This window comes from Lampetra fluviatilis, chromosome 51 (genome assembly GCF_964198595.1).
Source record: "Lampetra fluviatilis chromosome 51, kcLamFluv1.1, whole genome shotgun sequence".
NCBI classification, from domain to species: domain Eukaryota; kingdom Metazoa; phylum Chordata; class Hyperoartia; order Petromyzontiformes; family Petromyzontidae; genus Lampetra; species Lampetra fluviatilis.
In genome coordinates this window covers 7484107-7500777 of record NC_136325.1, presented here as the reverse complement: position 1 = coordinate 7500777, position 16671 = coordinate 7484107, and the positions used below count along the sequence as shown (strand labels likewise).

General features: G+C 53.1%; 1 protein-coding gene across 2 annotated transcripts in view; it reads left to right on the top strand.

Annotated features, from left to right (window-relative positions):
- Positions 1-7481: 7481 nt before the first annotated feature.
- The window catches only part of LOC144948905 (uncharacterized), a 114644-nt gene continuing 105454 nt past the window's right edge, over positions 7482-16671 (top strand). Inside the window, exons 1-2 of one of the 2 annotated variants that reach the window (XM_078878625.1) lie at positions 7482-7881; positions 9547-9824. In XM_078878625.1, the coding sequence (XP_078734751.1) occupies positions 9795-9824 (30 nt within the window). In that variant the 5' untranslated portion in view covers positions 7482-7881; positions 9547-9794. Of the gene's footprint in view, positions 8259-9546; positions 9825-16671 lie in introns of both variants that reach the window. The other variant, XM_078878624.1, reaches the window with a different exon arrangement.

Here is a 16671-nt window from a genome sequence, read left to right as displayed (position 1 = left end):
AGAAGGGAAATAAAAATAAAATAAAAAATAAAAAAAATAATAAAAACATACTTTAAGATGTTCCTTGTTCCGTGTTTTTGTTTGCTGCGGTTGCACCCGAGTCAAGAGCCGAATGGCTCACAGGGTTATACCTCATCAATAAACTGAAACTGAACTGAAATGATAGCCCGACGCAGCGCCATGAACGCTGCACTACCGCTCCCTTGCCCACGTAGATGTTGCAGCGCTCAGCCGGAGGCACTAGAGGTCACTAAACGTGTTACTCGCTCCCTACGCAACGACCGCGAGATGCATTTGCAGATGTGCAAGTCAGGATACGTGGACGGGCAGTGGGCTGAATCAAACTCAAGTAGCGGCGATTCGTAATCCAACTCAGTTCAACGTCGTATCAGGTCGCGTTCAACTGTGCATGCGAGTTAGGGGGCGTTGCGTTCAACTTTAGTAGGGAGCTGTGTCGCGTTCAATGTTGCCCGGTGGTTGCGTTCCATTTGTGTAAGGAGTTGCATTCAACTTTGCAGGGAGTTGTGTTCAACTTTGTCGGGAACTTGCGTTCAGTTTTCTGTGGGGTTGTATTCAACGTGTACAGAGTTGCGTACAACTTGTTGCGGAGGTTGCGTTCAACTTTGTACGAAGTTGTATTCAACTTTGTAGGGAGTTGATTCAAACTTTGTCCGGGGGTTGTGTCCAACTTTGTATGGAGTTGTATTCAACTTTTTAGGAAGTTGAGTTCAACTTTGTATACACATTTGCGGCGACTTGCAACTGGAATCTGTTCCGTGGCCCGGGCTCATTGTGAACGAGTGAACAAATTAGTGAGTGCATGGGTGAGTGAGTGAATGAGTGAGTGAATGAATCAGTGTATGAGATGAGCGAGGACATGATTGAGTGAATTCATGCGTGAATGAATGGAATGATTCATTCTCGTTGTTGTGAGCTTCTTTCATCCGCCTTCCGTTGTCGTTGGAGGGCGACTGCTTCCAACTGCCCAGCAGCGTCCTTCACGAGCCTCCTCCTCCACAGAGGCCGATCTTGACACCACTGGTACCCGTCATCAAGTCTACTCAACCCCCACATCTTACTATATCACATCAGTCCATCTGCTCTCTAGCCCGTGCCACTCACTCAGCCACTCACGCACTCAACCGACTTTCCAACTCCATTCACCCACTCACTCACCCCCCAACTCACCAATCAGTCCATCTCTTCTTCAGTCCAAAACCGCGTCCGTTGAGCCCACTCTATCCGGCAAAAGGGAAGCTGCTTGGGCATGCGGTGGCTGGGTTTGCGGGCTCCATGGCCCAGCCGACGAAGCCTCCTTGCCTGCCGGAGACGCTCATCGATGATAGGGACTGTGTCTAGATATTTCAAGGGTCTGTGAGCTCCGTGCACTGTGATCCAGTATGGTCAAACTAAACTCAAACTAAACCAAATAAAATTATTATAGCTGGTAAGGCCCACTGAGCTGTGTAGATATTTTTCAGTAGCGACGTGGCTATCGCAAATCATAGCTCGACCTAATGGCTTATCACATTTGGAACCTCCTTTGCCAGTAGCAAAATATGATAATTGGTTGTTTTACCCTTTTATCTGGCAACAAAACTGACACCTTTTTTTACAAGGAGTCATGTTTGCATTGACCACAATACCTGCGGTCGGAATGCAAACAAAAAACATAAATGTGAGACTAGGTTCTAAGAAAAGCTGTCTAGGGTGTGGACCAATCAATTTCAAGGACAGTGCATATTATTATCAGAGTTATGTTTTTTGTTTGCATTCCGACCGCAGGTGTTGTGGTCTATGCAAACATGACTCCTTGTAAAAAGGTGTAAATTTTGTTGCCAGATAAAAGGGTAAAAAAACCAAGTATCAAGTGGTTTATCATCACATGGAAATGTGTATCAGTAGCCAACTACTCTAGACGCGTGTTGTTGACCTATCAACACAGCCACGAGTGACATTACCCTCTGAACCGTTTCCCGGGGGCCTGACTTTCTGAACCGTTAAGAGTTTCTGAAACCGGTTACCGTATTACCGGTTAACATCGCTCGTGTTGGGGTATAACACGTGTGTGTATGTGTCTCTGTGTGTGTGTGTGGCTGTGTGTGTGTGTGGATGTGTGTGTGTGTGGCTGTGTGTGTGTTGCTGTGTGTGTGTCTGTGTGTGTGTGGCTGTGTGTGTGTGTCTGTGTGTGTGTCTGTGTGTGTGTGGCTGTGTGTGTGTGGCTGTGTGTGTGTGTCTGTGTGTGTGTGTATGTACGCTTTCTATGACCTACTGTCACAGGTGCTGGCTAAAGTGGCCACTCGGGACAGAGTCATCTTGTTGGGTGACTTCAATGCCCGAGTTGGTCATGATGCTGGCACCTGGTCTGGAGTGATTGGAAGGCATGGGCCAGATCAGCTCAATAACAACGGTAGGAGGCTGCTAGATTTCTGTGCAGCCCATGGGCTTGTAATTACCAACACGCTCTTCCGGCATCGGCGCATCCACACAACATCATGGATGCATGCCGGGTCCAAGCAAGAACATCTGCTGGACTACGTAGTGACGGACCAGCGGATGCGAGCCCATGTCCTTGACACCAGGACCTACCGTGGAGCTGATCTGCCCTCTGACCATCGACTAGTCATCTGTAAGATGCGCCTGCCATTCTTCCACTCCGGTGGTGGGTGTACACCCAGGATCCCATTCCAACCAAAAGTGGCCTGGTCTAAGTTAGCTGATGAAAGTTGCAAGCGAGAATTTCATCATCGCTTGCAGCTGGGGTTGGCATCGTCCCCCACTCCACCTGATGTCGAGGGTAAATGGGCGAGGTTTAAGACTGTGACTCATGCAGCTGCAATGGCTGCTTTGGGTACGCGGTCCAGACCTCCCCGGGAACCCTGGCTGACGGAGGAGGTGTTCAGGTTAATTGAGAAAAAGCGACAGGCCCACTCTCATCGCCTACAGCATCCCACGTCAGAGAATGAGGAGGTTTACCGCAGCCTTCGCTCGGAGGTTCGGAGAGCCGTAAGGCGCTGTAAGGATGGGTGGTGGTCGCGGGTTGCTGAGGAGATGGAGTCTGCCTCAGTGGCCCGCGATCACAAATCACTATTTAACTCCATCAAAAAAGTAACCTGCAGCGCCACACCTATTACCATCATTAGAGGAAAAAACGGTGATCCAATCTCCGACCCCCAGGAACAGGTTTGCAGATTTGCTGAGCATTTCTGTGAGGTCCTGGGGGAGGGAAAATCTCTCAGCCAGGAAAACATCATGGCACAAAGTGGGGATAACCCTGCTGAGGCTGCGGTGCCTCAAATATTGGAAGAGGTCACCCCCTGTGAGTGGCTGGCTGAGGTACCGGCTGTTGAGGAAGTACTGAGGGCGATCCGGAGTCTGAGACCAGGGAAGGCACCGGGCAGAGATGATCTCCCAGGCGAAATGCTGAGGGAGGGTGGCGTTTGTGCACAGACTGCCCTATATGACATCATAACAACAGTCTGGACCACTGGACGGGTTCCGCAGGACTGGAAGGATGCCCTGGTGGTCCCCCTCTTTAAGAAGGGGGACCGCACAGACTGTAACAACTACAGGGGCATCTCACTCCTCAGTGTGCCGGGTAAGGTCCTGGCAAGGATTATTCAACATCGCCTTGCTAGGCATGCTGAGGAGAGGCTTGCGGAGCCCCAATGTGGTTTCAGGAAAGGGCGGTCCTGCACAGATGCCATATTTTCTGTCCGTCTGCTACAGCAGAGGTGTAGGGAATTCCAAAAAGACCTACATCTCTGCTTTATTGACCTGGTCAAGGCCTATGATACCATCAGTAGGACTGGGCTCTGGGTTGTTCTTCGTGCTTTCGGAGTCCCTGACCCTCTGCTCACGATCATTAAGGACCTTCATGATGGTGAGCGGGCCCGGGTAAAACTACGTGGCCGGGAGTCGGAGCCTTTCCCTGTACACCTTGGGGTGCGACAGGGATGTCCTCTGGCTCCCACATTATTTAACATCTATTTCGACTGCGTAGTTCGTGAAGCCTTCAATAGCTGTACCGGGGGAATTACCATTTGGTACAGATATAATGGGAGGCTGATCGACGCCCGGGTGCGATCAAGGGATGGCTCCCTATTGGTCAACCACGTTATGTATGCCGATGATTTGGTAATAGCTGCTCATTCAGAAGAGGAGTTGGAGACGCTGCTGCTGAGGCTGGAGTGTGCCACTAAGAGGTGGGGCCTTACCATCAGCCCCACCAAAACTAAGCACCTGCCTGGGTATTTTGTACCATCGGGCACTCCGCCCCCACAACTCCCAATCGGTGATGGGGCAGTTGTGGAGAGAGTAGAGAGTTTCCCATACCTGGGCAGTGTGCTCATGACCAGCTCCAGTTTATCAGCAGAGGTCTCACTCCGAATCAGTCGAGCGGCAATATCTTTTCATCGGTTGCGTAACGCTGTGTGGAAGCTACCTGGTCTGTCGCTCCGCACGAAGCTTCAGGTCTTCTCGGCCACGGTCATTCCCTCCCTTCTCTACGCTTGCGAAACGTGGACCCCCCTAGTGGAGCATCTTCGCCGGTTGGAAACATTTAGGCTGGCCTGCCTACGATCCATCCTGGGTTTGACCAGGCTGGATTGTGTGAGGAGCTCACAAGTCCTTGAAAGATCTGGGCAAAGTCCCATCAGTGAGCTCCTCCGGCAGGCAAGGCTGCGTTGGCTGGGTCATGTAGCCCGCATGCCCAGCCACCGCATGCCTAAACAGCTTTTGTTCGGCCGGATCGAGGGGGCTAAACGGGCGCGGCACGGGCTAGAGAAGAGATGGAGTGATGTGGTACAGGAGGACGTGGAGCTGAGTGGACTTGCCGATGACTGGTACCAGCGGTGTCAAGATCGGCCTCAGTGGAGGAGGCTCGTGAAGGACGCTACTGGGCAGTTGGAGGCAGTCGCCCTCCAACAACAACGGAGGGCGGAGGAGCGACGCTCACAACAACGAGCGGAGCGCCGGGTGGCTAAAGCACAGCAAGTTGGCACAGTAGGGGGCACAGGTGGTGCATCAGCCAGTCATCTCGGTCATCTCGGTCAGTCGACCCGTGGCACCTGGGTCTGCCCCGTGACCTCCTGCCAGCGGGCGTTCGACACTTCACGTGGCCTCAAGGTGCACATGGCCTGGCACAAGCGTCGTGGTGACGTCACCGCCACTTAGTGGCGAATGGCGGTTGTTGTTGTGTATGTGTGTGTGTGTCTCTGTGTGTGTGCCTGTGTGTGTGTGGCTGTGTGTGTGTGGCTGTGTGTGTGTGTCTGTGTGTGTGTGCCTGTGTGTGTATGGCTGTGTGTGTGTGGCTGTGTGTGTGTGTTAGCGGTAGTGTAGCAGTCAGAGCGCTGCCGCTATGAACCCGGCGACCCGAGTTCGTTTCCCGCTCACGGCCAACACCGGTGACGATTATCTGTATTGGTGCTGGGCCTCTCCTAGGTCGACTCAGACTCCAATGAGTACCTGGTGCGGTGTGCAAACATCGCCACCCGTGTGCGTGTGTGCGTGTGTGCGTATGTGTGTGTGTGTGCGTGGGTGTGTGTGTGTGTGCGCGTGTGTGTGTGCGCGTGTGTGCGTGTGCGTGTGTGCGTATGTGTGTGTGTGCGTGTGTGTGTGTGTGCGTGTGTGTGTGTGTGTGCGTATGTGTGTGTGTGCGTATGTGTGTGTGTGTGCGTGGGTGTGCGTGTGCGTGTGTGCGTATGTGTGTGTGTGTGCGTGTGTGTGCGTATGTGTGTGTGTGTGCGTGGGTGTGTGTGTGTGTGCGTGTGTGTGTGTGTGTGCGCGTGTGTGTTAGAGTCGTGTGAGCACAGCGTACTGCGTCTCTCCGTGCAACGCAAAGACAAATGTCCCCCGTATAGCCGTGAGCGGACTGTAGGAGCAAGTGCCGTTAGCGAGTAAGCAGCACCTATGAAGGCCGCCACGGCACGCGAGGGGGTGGGTAGCCAGCCCCACGCCCGGCCGCCTTTGACTCCCGAGTAGCGATGTTTACTACACACCGCACCAGGTACTCATTCGAGGCTGAGCCCACCTAGGCGCGGCCCAGGGAAGGGTAGGACATTCACTATTCCGGGTCAGAGGAAGCGTTCGACTTACCACCTGCCACCACGCACCACACACCACCTGGGTTCGATACCAGGCCGTGGAAACTCCGAGACGGGCTTCAGCACCCTCCTCGAGATTGGACAGCGCCACCTTGAGTCGGATCTCTTCTCACTCTGTGGTTCTTTCGGTAAAGTCACGTATAAAGATAAAATAATAAATTAAATACTAGCAGACGACGTTTCGATTGCAACACAAGCAATCGTCATCAGGTACAAATGAAATAGAAACACAAATCTAGTATACTTAGAAATGGAATGTAATACAACAGAGTCGGATAACATAACAGTCAACACCCTACCTGGTTGATTACGTTCTTCCTGAGAATGCTACATTTGAGAGAGAGATTAAACACAGAACCAGAGACATATAGACAGACATATAAGCAGAGACAGACATCACAGAGATACATAGATAGAGAACAAACATAGGCACACACAAATTAAGATCGAATCTCTTCCTCACTCGCTCGCTCGCTCCCTCGTTCCCTCCCTCCGGCTTTCGCTCCACCTTTCATTCCCTCACTCAACTCCTTCCCTCGCGTCTTCCCCTCTCTCTCCCATCCCTCACTGCCTCCACCAACCCCTGGGGAGCGGTGGTGCGGCGGTTAGCGCCACGCTGCACCACGAACCCCCGGCGAAGCGAGTTCGATTCCCACTCAAGAAGCCAACACCGGTGACGATTGTCTGAACCGGTCCCGGGCCTCACCTAGGTCGACTCAGCCTTAAATGAGTACAGTACCCCAGTGTGCTGGCCACCCACTCCCTCGCGGGCCGTACCGACCGTCATAGGTACTACTCGCTAACAGCACTTGCCCCAACGGTCTGTTAAGGCTATACGGGGGATCTTTGTTTTTGTCGGTGTGTGTGTGGGTGTGTGTGTGTATGTGGGTATGTATGTGTCTGCGAGTCGGTGTGTGTGTGTCTGTGTGTGTGTCTGTGTCTGTGTGTGTCGGTGTGTGTCTTTGAGTCGATGTGTGTGGGTGGGTGTGTGTCTGTGTATGTCGGTGTGTGTCTATGAGTTGTTGTGTGTGTGTCGGTGTGTGTCGGTGAGGGTGTCGGTGTGGTGTCTGCGATTCGGTGTGTATGTGGGGGGGTATCTGTGTGTGTCGGTGTGTGTCTTTGAGTCGGTGTGTGTGGGTGTGTGTCTGTGTGTGTGTCTGTGTGTGTCTGTGTGTGTGTCGGTGTGTCTGTGTGTGTGTCTGTGTGTGTGTGTCGGTGTGTCTGTGTGTGTGTCGGTGTGTCTGTGTGTGTGTCTGTGTGTGTGTGTCGGTGTGTCTGTGTGTGTGTCGGTGTGTCTGTGTGTGTGTCTGTGTGTGTGTCTGTGTGTGTCTGTGTGTGTCTGTGTGTGTGTGTGAGCACATCGTAAGTGGGTGACAGGGAACGGGGGGGGGGAGTTTAAGATAGAGACACACAGAGAGAGAGAGGCGGAGAGAGGCAGCGAGCGTGAGATCTTACCGTCACTCGCCTGCTGCGCGTTCACTCTCCCTCCGTGCCACAAAAGCGAGAGAGCCCGAGAGAGAGACAGAGAGAGCGAGAGAGAGAGAGAGCAGCGAGATTCAACGGCAGGCTGAGACAGCGACACGAACAATGACGACGCTACGTGCCGGCGAGCAGGAGATGGGACCGCGGGAGACGAGATCCGACTGAACGGATTCACCAACGCGACAGCGGCAGGCGGCGGAGGCGAAGCAGGAGGAGGAGGAGGCTATCCGGGGGATCTTTATCTGTGTGCGTTGGATCATCGGGTACCGTCCGCTACCCGAGAGCGGTCCGTCAGGTGAGTCGGAGCGACTGGGTGTGCTGGGAATGCGTCCCTCCACGAGGACGAGGGGAGAAGTCGCTCCCCGCGGAGTCGTTCCCGTTGTCTGCGCGCCGTGGATCTGAAGAAAATTGTAAAAAAAAAAACCACACGAGGCCTCGTCTCGCGAACAAAGCCTTCCACCTACTCCTCCTCCTCTTCAGAGAGAGAGAGAGAGACAAGGCAGAGACGGTGGCAAGGAGAAGCGGAAGAGAAGAGAAAGCACAGCAAACGTCATCATCATCATCAGGAGCAGCAGCGGAGGCGGAATCATCTCTCGTGGAATCCAGAAAGAGTGAGAACGAAAAAGGTGGATGGGCACTGCTGAAGGAAGAGGCCTCGCCAGCCAGTCTACCGTGAGCTCCATGTGAACCCGTGGGGGGGGGGGGGGGGGAGAGTCTGTGTGTGTGTTGGGGCCTGCCCTGTGCATGGTGAGGCCTTCCCTGTGTGTGTTGGGTTCTATCCCTGTGTGTGTGTTGGGGCTAACTCTGTGTGTGTGTTGTGGCTAACACTGTGTGTGCGTTGGGGTCTAATCCTGTGTGTTGGCGTCTGTTCATGTGTGTGGTGGGGTTTGGCTCTGTGTGTGTGTTGGGGTCTAACACTGTGTGTGTGTTGGGGCTAATACTGTGTGTGTGTTGGGTCTATCCCTGTGTGTGTATTGGGGCCTGACCTGTGCATGGTGAGGCCTTCCCTGTCTGTGTTGGGGTCTATCCCTGTGTGTGTGTTGGGGTCTATCCCTGTGTGTGTGTTGGGGCTAACTCTGTGTGTGTGTTGGGGCTAACACTGTGTGTGTGCTGGGTCTATCCCTGTGTGTGTTGGGTCTAACCCTGTGTGTGTTGGGTCTATCCCTGTGTGTGTTGGGGCTGACTCTGTGTGTGTGTTGGCACTAACCTTGTGTGTGTGTTGGGGTCTATCCCTATGTGTGTATTGGGGCTAACTCTTTGTGTGTGTTGGGGCTAACCCTGTGTGTGTGTTGGGGTTTATCCCTGTGTGTGTGTTAGGGCTAACCCTGTGTGTGTGTTGGGGCTAACACTGTGTGTGTGTTGGGGCTATCCCTGTGTGTGTGTGTTGGGGCTAACACTGTGTGTGTGTTGGGGCTAACACTGTGTGTGTGCTGGGGTCTATCCCTGTGTGTGTGTTGGGGCTAACACTGTGTGTGTGTTGGGGTCTATCCCTGTGTGTGTGTTGGGGCTAACACTGTGTGTGTTTGGGTGTAACCCTGTGTGTGTGTTGTGGCAAACCCTGTGCGTGTGTTGGGGTCTAACCCTGTGTGTTGGGGTCAATCCCTGTGTGTTGGGGTCAATCCCTGTGTGTTGGGGTCTAACCTTGTGCGTGTATTGGGGTCTGTTCATGTGTGTGGTGGGGTTTGTCTCTGCGTGTGGTCAGACCTTACCCCGTGTGTCCGGTGGTGGAGAGCGAGCTCGGGGTGACCTACACCAATGTTGTGGCCGTGACCAACGCCACCCAACATCGACGGTCTTCTTCACTCTGGCTCCCCGCAACATCCCTTGGAGTCCACACGCCTCTACCCCTCCTCTTCCTCCTCGCCGGCGTCGTCCTGTGGAACTCTGAACTGTTTTCCCGGACAACTCATCGCTAAACCCACCCTCCCTCCCATCCCGGCCCTGCCCCCCCCCCCCCCAGCTAAACTGTGACGGGGGACGGGAGGTGACACCGCGACGGATAGGGGCCCTCTCCTCCGGGGAGGTTGGGCATGTGGCGATGTTGTGGGGATCCTGAGTCACTGACGAGCCGCTCGTGCTGGCCTTGCGGGTGGGGACGAGGCTGGCCTGCCGCTCCGGGAGATAGAACGCTGCTGCTGCTGCTGCTGCCGCCGCCGCTGCTGCCGCCGGGAGGAGCAGATGTTTCGTTGAGCGCGTGCCGCGGCCAGCATGGACTGTCTCTGCATCGTGACCACCAAGGTGAGTGGGTGATGGTGGGGTGTGTTGGAGGTCGCCGCTGGGAGTCATCGGGGGGTTTTGTAGCTCGCCCAACCGGTTTGGGGTCGTCCGCTTGTCCACCAACTCAACTCGCCCGCATGCCCATCCACACAGCCGTGAACCCATCTACCCACCCAACTACCCACTAATTCACCCATCCACTCAGCCATGAACACATCTACCCACCCAACTACCCACTAATTCACCCATTTACTGAGCCATGAACTCATCTACCCACCCAACTACCCACTCACTCACCCATCCACCCAGCCATGAACTCATCTACCCACTCAATTACCCACAAATTCACCCATTCACCCAGACGTGAACCCATTTAACCATCCGACTACCAAACCAAGCACATGTTCCATTGTGTGTACGGGCCTCTGTGTGAGTCTATGGGTCTCTGTCTGGGTCTGCGGGTCTCTGTGTGAGTCTACAGATCTTTGTGTGAGTTTACGGGTCTCTGCGTGAGTCTATGGGTCTCTGTGTGAGTCTATGGGTCTATGTGTGAGTTTATGGGTCTCTGTGTGAGTCTATGGGTCTCTGTGTGAGTCTATGGGTGTCTGTGTGAGTCTATGGGTCTCTGTGTGAGTCTACGGGTCTCTGTGTGAGTCTAAGGTTCTCTATGTGAATCTACAGGTCTCTGTGTAAGTCTATGGGTCTCTGTGTGGGACTATGGGTCTCTGTGTGAATCTATGGGTCTCTGTGTGAATCTACTAGTCTCTGTGTGAGTCTATGGGTCTCTGTGTGGGACTATGGGTCTCTGTGTGAGTCTATGGGTCTCTGTGTGAGTCTATGGGTGTCTGTGTGAGTCTATGGGTCTCTGTGTGAGTCTACGGGTCTCTGTGTGAGTCTAAGGGTCTCTATGTGAATCTACAGGTCTCTGTGTAAGTCTATGGGTCTCTGTGTGGGACTATGGGTCTCTGTGTAAATCTATGGGTCTCTGTGTGAATCTACTAGTCTCTGTGTGAGTCTATGGGTCTCTGTGTGGGACTATGGGTCTCTGTGTGAGTCTATGGGTCTCTGTGTGAGTCTATGGGTGTCTGTGTGAGTCTATGGGTCTCTGTGTGAGTCTACGGGTCTCTGTGTGAGTCTAAGGGTCTCTATGTGAATCTACAGGTCTCTGTGTAAGTCTATGGGTCTTTGTGTGGGACTATGGGTCTCTGTGTGAATCTATGGGTCTCTGTGTGAATCTACTAGTCTCTGTGTGAGTCTATGGGTCTCTGTGTGGGACTATGGGTCTCTGTGTGAGTCTACGGGTCGCTGTGTCAGTCTATGGGTCTCTGTGTGAATCTACAGGTCTCTGTGTAAGTCTATGGGTCTCTGTGTGGGTCTGCGCGTCTCTATGTGAGTCTGTGGGTCTCTGTGTGAATCTACGGGTTTCTGTGTAAGTCTATGGGTTGCTGAGTGAATCTACAGGTTTCTGTATGAGTCTACGGGTCTCTGTGTGAGCCTAAGGGTCTCTGTGTAAGTCTGCGGGTCTCTATGTAAGTCTATGGGTCTCTGTGTGGGTCTGTGGGTCTCTGTGTGAGTCTACGGGTCGCTGTATTGGTCTACGGGTCTCTGTGTAAGTCTAGGGGTCTCTGTGTGAGTCTTCGGGTCTCTGTGTGAGTCTACGACTCTCCGTGTGAGTCTACAGGTCTCTGTGTGAGTCCACCGGTCTCTGTGTGAGTCCAAGAGTCTCAGTGAATCTACGAGTCTTTGTGTGAGTCTACGGGTCTCTGTGTGAGTCTATGGGTCTTTGTGTGAGTTTCCGGGTCTCTGTGTGAATCTACGGGTCTCTGTGTGAATCTACGGGTCTCTGTGTGAATCTACGGGTCTCTGTGTGAATCTACGGGTCTCTGTGTGGGTCTGGGGTCTCTGTGCTAGCCTACGGGTCTCAATGTGAGCCTACAGATATTAGTGTGAGTTTACGGGTATCTTTGCGAATCTATAGGTCTTTATGCGAGTCTACGGGTATCTGTGTTCGTCTATGAATCTCTATGCAAGTCTACTGGTTTATGTGTGAGGCTATGGGTCTCTGTGTGAATCTACGGGTTTCTGTGTGAATCTACGGGTTTCTGTGTAAGTATATGGGTTGCTGTGTGAATCTACAGGTTTCTGTGTGAGTCTACGGGTCTCTGTGTGAGTCTACGGGTCTCTGTGTGAGTCTAAGGGTCTCTGTGTAAGTCTACGGGGCTCTGTGTAAGTCTATGGGTCTCTGTGTGGGTCTATGGGTCTCTGTGTGAGTCTACGGGTCGCTGTATTAGTCTACGGGTCTCTGTGTAAGTCTAGGAGTCTCTGTGTGAGTCTTCGGGTCTCTGTGTGGGTCTACGACTCTCTGTGTGAGTCTACTGGTCTCTGTGTGGTTCTGCGGGTCTTTGTGTGAGTCTACGGGTCTCTGTGTGAGTCTACGGGTCTCTGTGTGAATCTACGGGTCTCTGTGTGAGTCTATGGATCTCTGTGTGAGTCTATATGTCTCAGTGCGAATCAACAGGTCTCAATGCAGTCCTTGGTTATCTGTGTTAGTCTGTGAATCTCTATGTGAGTCTACGGGTCTCTGTGTGAGTCTATGGTTCTCTGTGTGAGTCTATAGGTTTCTGTGTGAGTCTATGGGTCTCTGTGCGAGTGTATGGGTCTCTGTGTTTATCTACGGTTCTCTGTGTGAGTCTACGGGTCTCTGTGTGAGTCTATGGGTCTCTGTGCTAGTCTAAGGGTCTCTGTGTGAGTCTATGGGTCTTTGTGTGAGTCTATGGGTCTCTGTGTGAGTCTATGGGTCTTTATTTAAGTCTACGGGTATCTCTGTGAGTCTACGGGTCTCTGTGTAAATCGACGGGTCTCTGTGTTTATTTGCGGTTCTCTGTGTGAGTCTACGGGTCTCCGTATGAGTGTCTACGGGTCTCTGTGAGTGTATACGGGTCTCGGTGTGAGTCTATGGTTCTCTGTGTGAGTCTACGGGTCTCCGTATGAGTGTCTACGGGTCTCTGTGAGTGTCTACGGGTCTCTGTGTGAGTCTACGAGTCTCTGTGTGAGTCTGTGGGTCTCTGTATGAGTCTACGGGTCTCTGTGTGAGTCTATGGGTCTCTGTGTGAGTCTTCGGGTCTCTGTGTGAGTCGACGGGTCTCTGTGTGAGTCTACGGGTCTCTGTGTGGGTCTATGGGTCTCTGTGTGAGTCTATGGGTCTCTGTGTGAGTCTATGGGTCTCTGTGTGAGTCTATGGGTCTCTGTGTGAGTCTACGGGTCTCTGTGTGGGTCTATGGGTCTCTGTGTAAGTCTATGGGTCTCTATGTGAGTCTATGGGTCTCTGTGTGAGTCTACGGGTCTCTGTGCGAGTCTACGGGTCTCTCTGTGAATCCACGGGTCTCTGTGTGAGTCTATGGGTCTCTGTGTGAGTCTATGGGTCTCTGTGTGAGTCTATGGGTCTGTGTGAGTCTATGGGTCGCTGTGTGAGTCTATGGGTCTCTGTGTGAGTCTATGGGTCGCTGTGTGAGTCTATGGGTCTCTGTGTGAGTCTATGGGTCTCTGTGTGAGTCTATGGGTCTCTGTGCTAGTCTAAGGGTCTCTGTGTGAGTCTATGGGTCTCTGTGTGAGTCTATGGGTCTCTGTGTGAGTCTACGGGTCTCTGTGAGTCTACGGGTCTCTCTGTGAATCCACGGGTCTCTGTGTGAGTCTATGGGTCTCTGTGTGAGTCTATGGGTCTCTGTGTGAGTCTATGGGTCTGTGTGAGTCTATGGGTCGCTGTGTGAGTCTATGGGTCTCTGTGTGAGTCTATGGGTCGCTGTGTGAGTCTATGGGTCTCTGTGTGAGTCTATGGGTCTCTGTGTGAGTCTATGGGTCTCTGTGCTAGTCTAAGGGTCTCTGTGTGAGTCTATGGGTCTCTGTGTGAGTCTATGGGTCTCTGTGTGAGTCTATGGGTCTCTGTGTGAGTCCACGGGTCTCTGTGTAAATCGACGGGTCTCTGTGTTTATTTGCGGTTCTCTGTGCGAGTCTACGGGTCTCCGTATGAGTGTCTACGGGTCTCTGTGAGTGTCTACGGGTCTCTGTGTGAGTCTACGGATCTTTGTGTGAGTCTTCGGGTCTCTGTGAGTGTATACGGGTCTCGGTGTGAGTCTATGGGTCTCTGTGTGAGTATACGCGTCTCTGTGTGAGTCTTCGGGTCTCTGTGTGACTCTACGGGTCTCTGTGTGAGTCTGTGGGTCTCTGTATGAGTCTACGGGTCTCTGTGTGAGTCTATGGGTCTCTCTGTGAGTCTTCGGGTCTCTGTGTGAGTCGACGGGTCTCTGTGTGAGTCTATGGGTCTCTGTGTGAGTCTATGGGTCTCTGTGTGAGTCTATGGGTCTCTGTGTGAGTCTACGGGTCTCTGTGTGGGTCTATGGGTCTCTGTGTAAGTCTATGGGTCTCTATGTGAGTCGACGGGTCTCTGTGTGAGTCTACGGGTCTCTGTGTGGGTCTATGGGTCTCTGTGTGAGTCTATGGGTCTCTGTGTGAGTCTATGGGTCTCTGTGTGAGTCTATGGGTCTCTGTGTGAGTCTACGGGTCTCTGTGTGGGTCTATGGGTCTCTGTGTAAGTCTATGGGTCTCTGTGAGTCTACGGGTCTCTGTGTGAGTCTACGGGTCTCTGTGTGAGTGTATGTGTCTCTGTGTGAGTCTATGGGTCTCTGTGTGAGTCTACGGGTCTCTGTGTGAGTCTACGGGTCTCTGTGTGTGTCTACGGGTCTCTGTGTGAGTCTACGGATCTCTGTGTAAGTCTATGGGTCTCTATGTGAGTCTATGGGTCTCTGTGTGAGTCTACGGGTCTCTGTGTGAGTCTACGGGTCTCTGTGAGTCTGCGGGTCTCTGTGTGTGTCTACGGGTCTCTATGTGAGTCTACGGGTCTCTGTGTGAGTCTACGGGTCTCTGTGTAAGTCTGTAGGTCTCTGTGTGAGTCTACGGGTCTCTTTGTGAGTCTGCGGGTCTCTGGCTCGAGAGAAGCACTCCCTTTGTGCTGCACGGGATTATGGGAGACAGACCCAGGGTGCATTGCGAGCCTAGTTTACGCACTCGCTCACGCACGCCCCACATTCACAGCACGAGTGAGGGTGTGAATAGCTTTTGCCCCAACCGCCGCCCAAGGCTACACGGGGGATCTTTGTCTTTGTGTGAGTGTGTGTGTGTGTTGACAATGCAGTGAATGGTATTGATCAGCTCATTTGGATGCGTTCACACTCCTCTCTCCTCTCCTCTCGCTCCCCTCTCTCCGCTCTCTCACCCTATCCCCACTGTCCACCCCTTTCTCTACTCCTGGTTCTTTCGGTAAAGCCACGTAGGTAAAGAAAATCATTAATATGAATGAAAAAAGAGATAAAAAATAAATAACATTAAATCACGACGTTTCGATTGCAACACGAGCAATCATCATCAGGTGTGAACACCACGGCAATAAATTTAATACTAAAGTGGGATAGATGCCAGGAAGCTATTTAAGTCAAAGAATGGGGGTTGGGGGGGGGGCGGAGGGGGGGGGGGGCATCTCGTGTACGCCAGGGACTGGGAACGCGAAACTGGGCGGGTGGGGGGGGCAGAAGCCCCCTATCCCCCCACTCTCATCTCTCCCCTCTCTCTCCGTCTATTCTCTCTCCCCCCCCCTCTCCCCTGTCTCTCCCACTGTTCGCTCTCTCCCCTCTTTTTTTACGATCAGTGGAAACAAGAAGATGCTCGGTGTAGTCGGCACTTTGCTTCGTTCATCATATCGTAAAAAAATAAATTAAACTTTGCTTTATGTAAACCCCCACCTCTCACTCACTCTCTCGCTCACTCCTTCGCTCACTCTCTCGCTCACTCTCTCGGTCACTCTCTCGCTCACTCTCTCGCTCACTCTCTCGGTCACTCTCTCGCTCACTCTCTCGGTCACTCTCTCGCTCACTCTCTCGCTCACTCTCTCGCTCACTCTCTCGGTCACTCTCTCGCTCACTCTCTCGCTCACTCTCTCGCTCACTCTCTCGCTCACTCTCTCGGTCACTCTCTCGCTCACTCTCTCGCTCACTCTCTCGCTCACTCTCTCGGTCACTCTCTCGGTCACTCTCTCGCTCACTCTCTCGCTCACTCTCTCGCTCACTCTCTCGGTCACTATCTCGCTCACTCTCTCGGTCACTCTCTCGGTCACTCTCTCGGTCACTCTCTCGCTCACTCTCTCGCTCACTCTCTCGCTCACTCTCTCGCTCACTCTCTCGCTCACTCTCTGGCTTTCTCTCGTTCTGCACGCAGCCCTTCTCGCAGTCCGTCGGCCTCCGACGGGTAGCTCATATCAGCATGCAGAGCTCCCCGTCATCTGCCACCGAGCACACGGCCTCCTCCATCGCCCACTGTCCTCTGCTAGTAGCCACAGCCATCGCAGCGAAGTGTACACGGGATGCGGCGTGCCGGTTGTGGAACTATTTTATCGGTCGCAGACTCAGCTGAATGTGAGTGATGTAAAGAAAGGAGCGGTGGCGCAGTGGTTAACGCGCTGCAATTAACCGTTTACCACCAGTAACATCGGCGGTTATCCGCACCTGTTCTGGGCCTGCCCTAGGTCGACTCAGCCTTCAATGAGTACCTGGTGTGATGTGGCAAACATCGCGACTGGAGAGACAAAGGCGGCTCATTCGTGTGGCTGGCTAGGCACCCTCTTGTGTGCCCTGCCGGCCTTAATAGGCGCTCGCCAACAGCACTTGCCCCAACACCTTGTTGAAGGCTATACGGGGCGTCTTTGTCTTTGCGCGTGTGTGTGTGTGTGTGTCGGGAGAGGCGGTGTAGTGAATATCGCTGCACTGCACCACGCACCGGGCCACCTGAGTTTCAATCCCCGTTCGCAGCCGACATCAGTGGC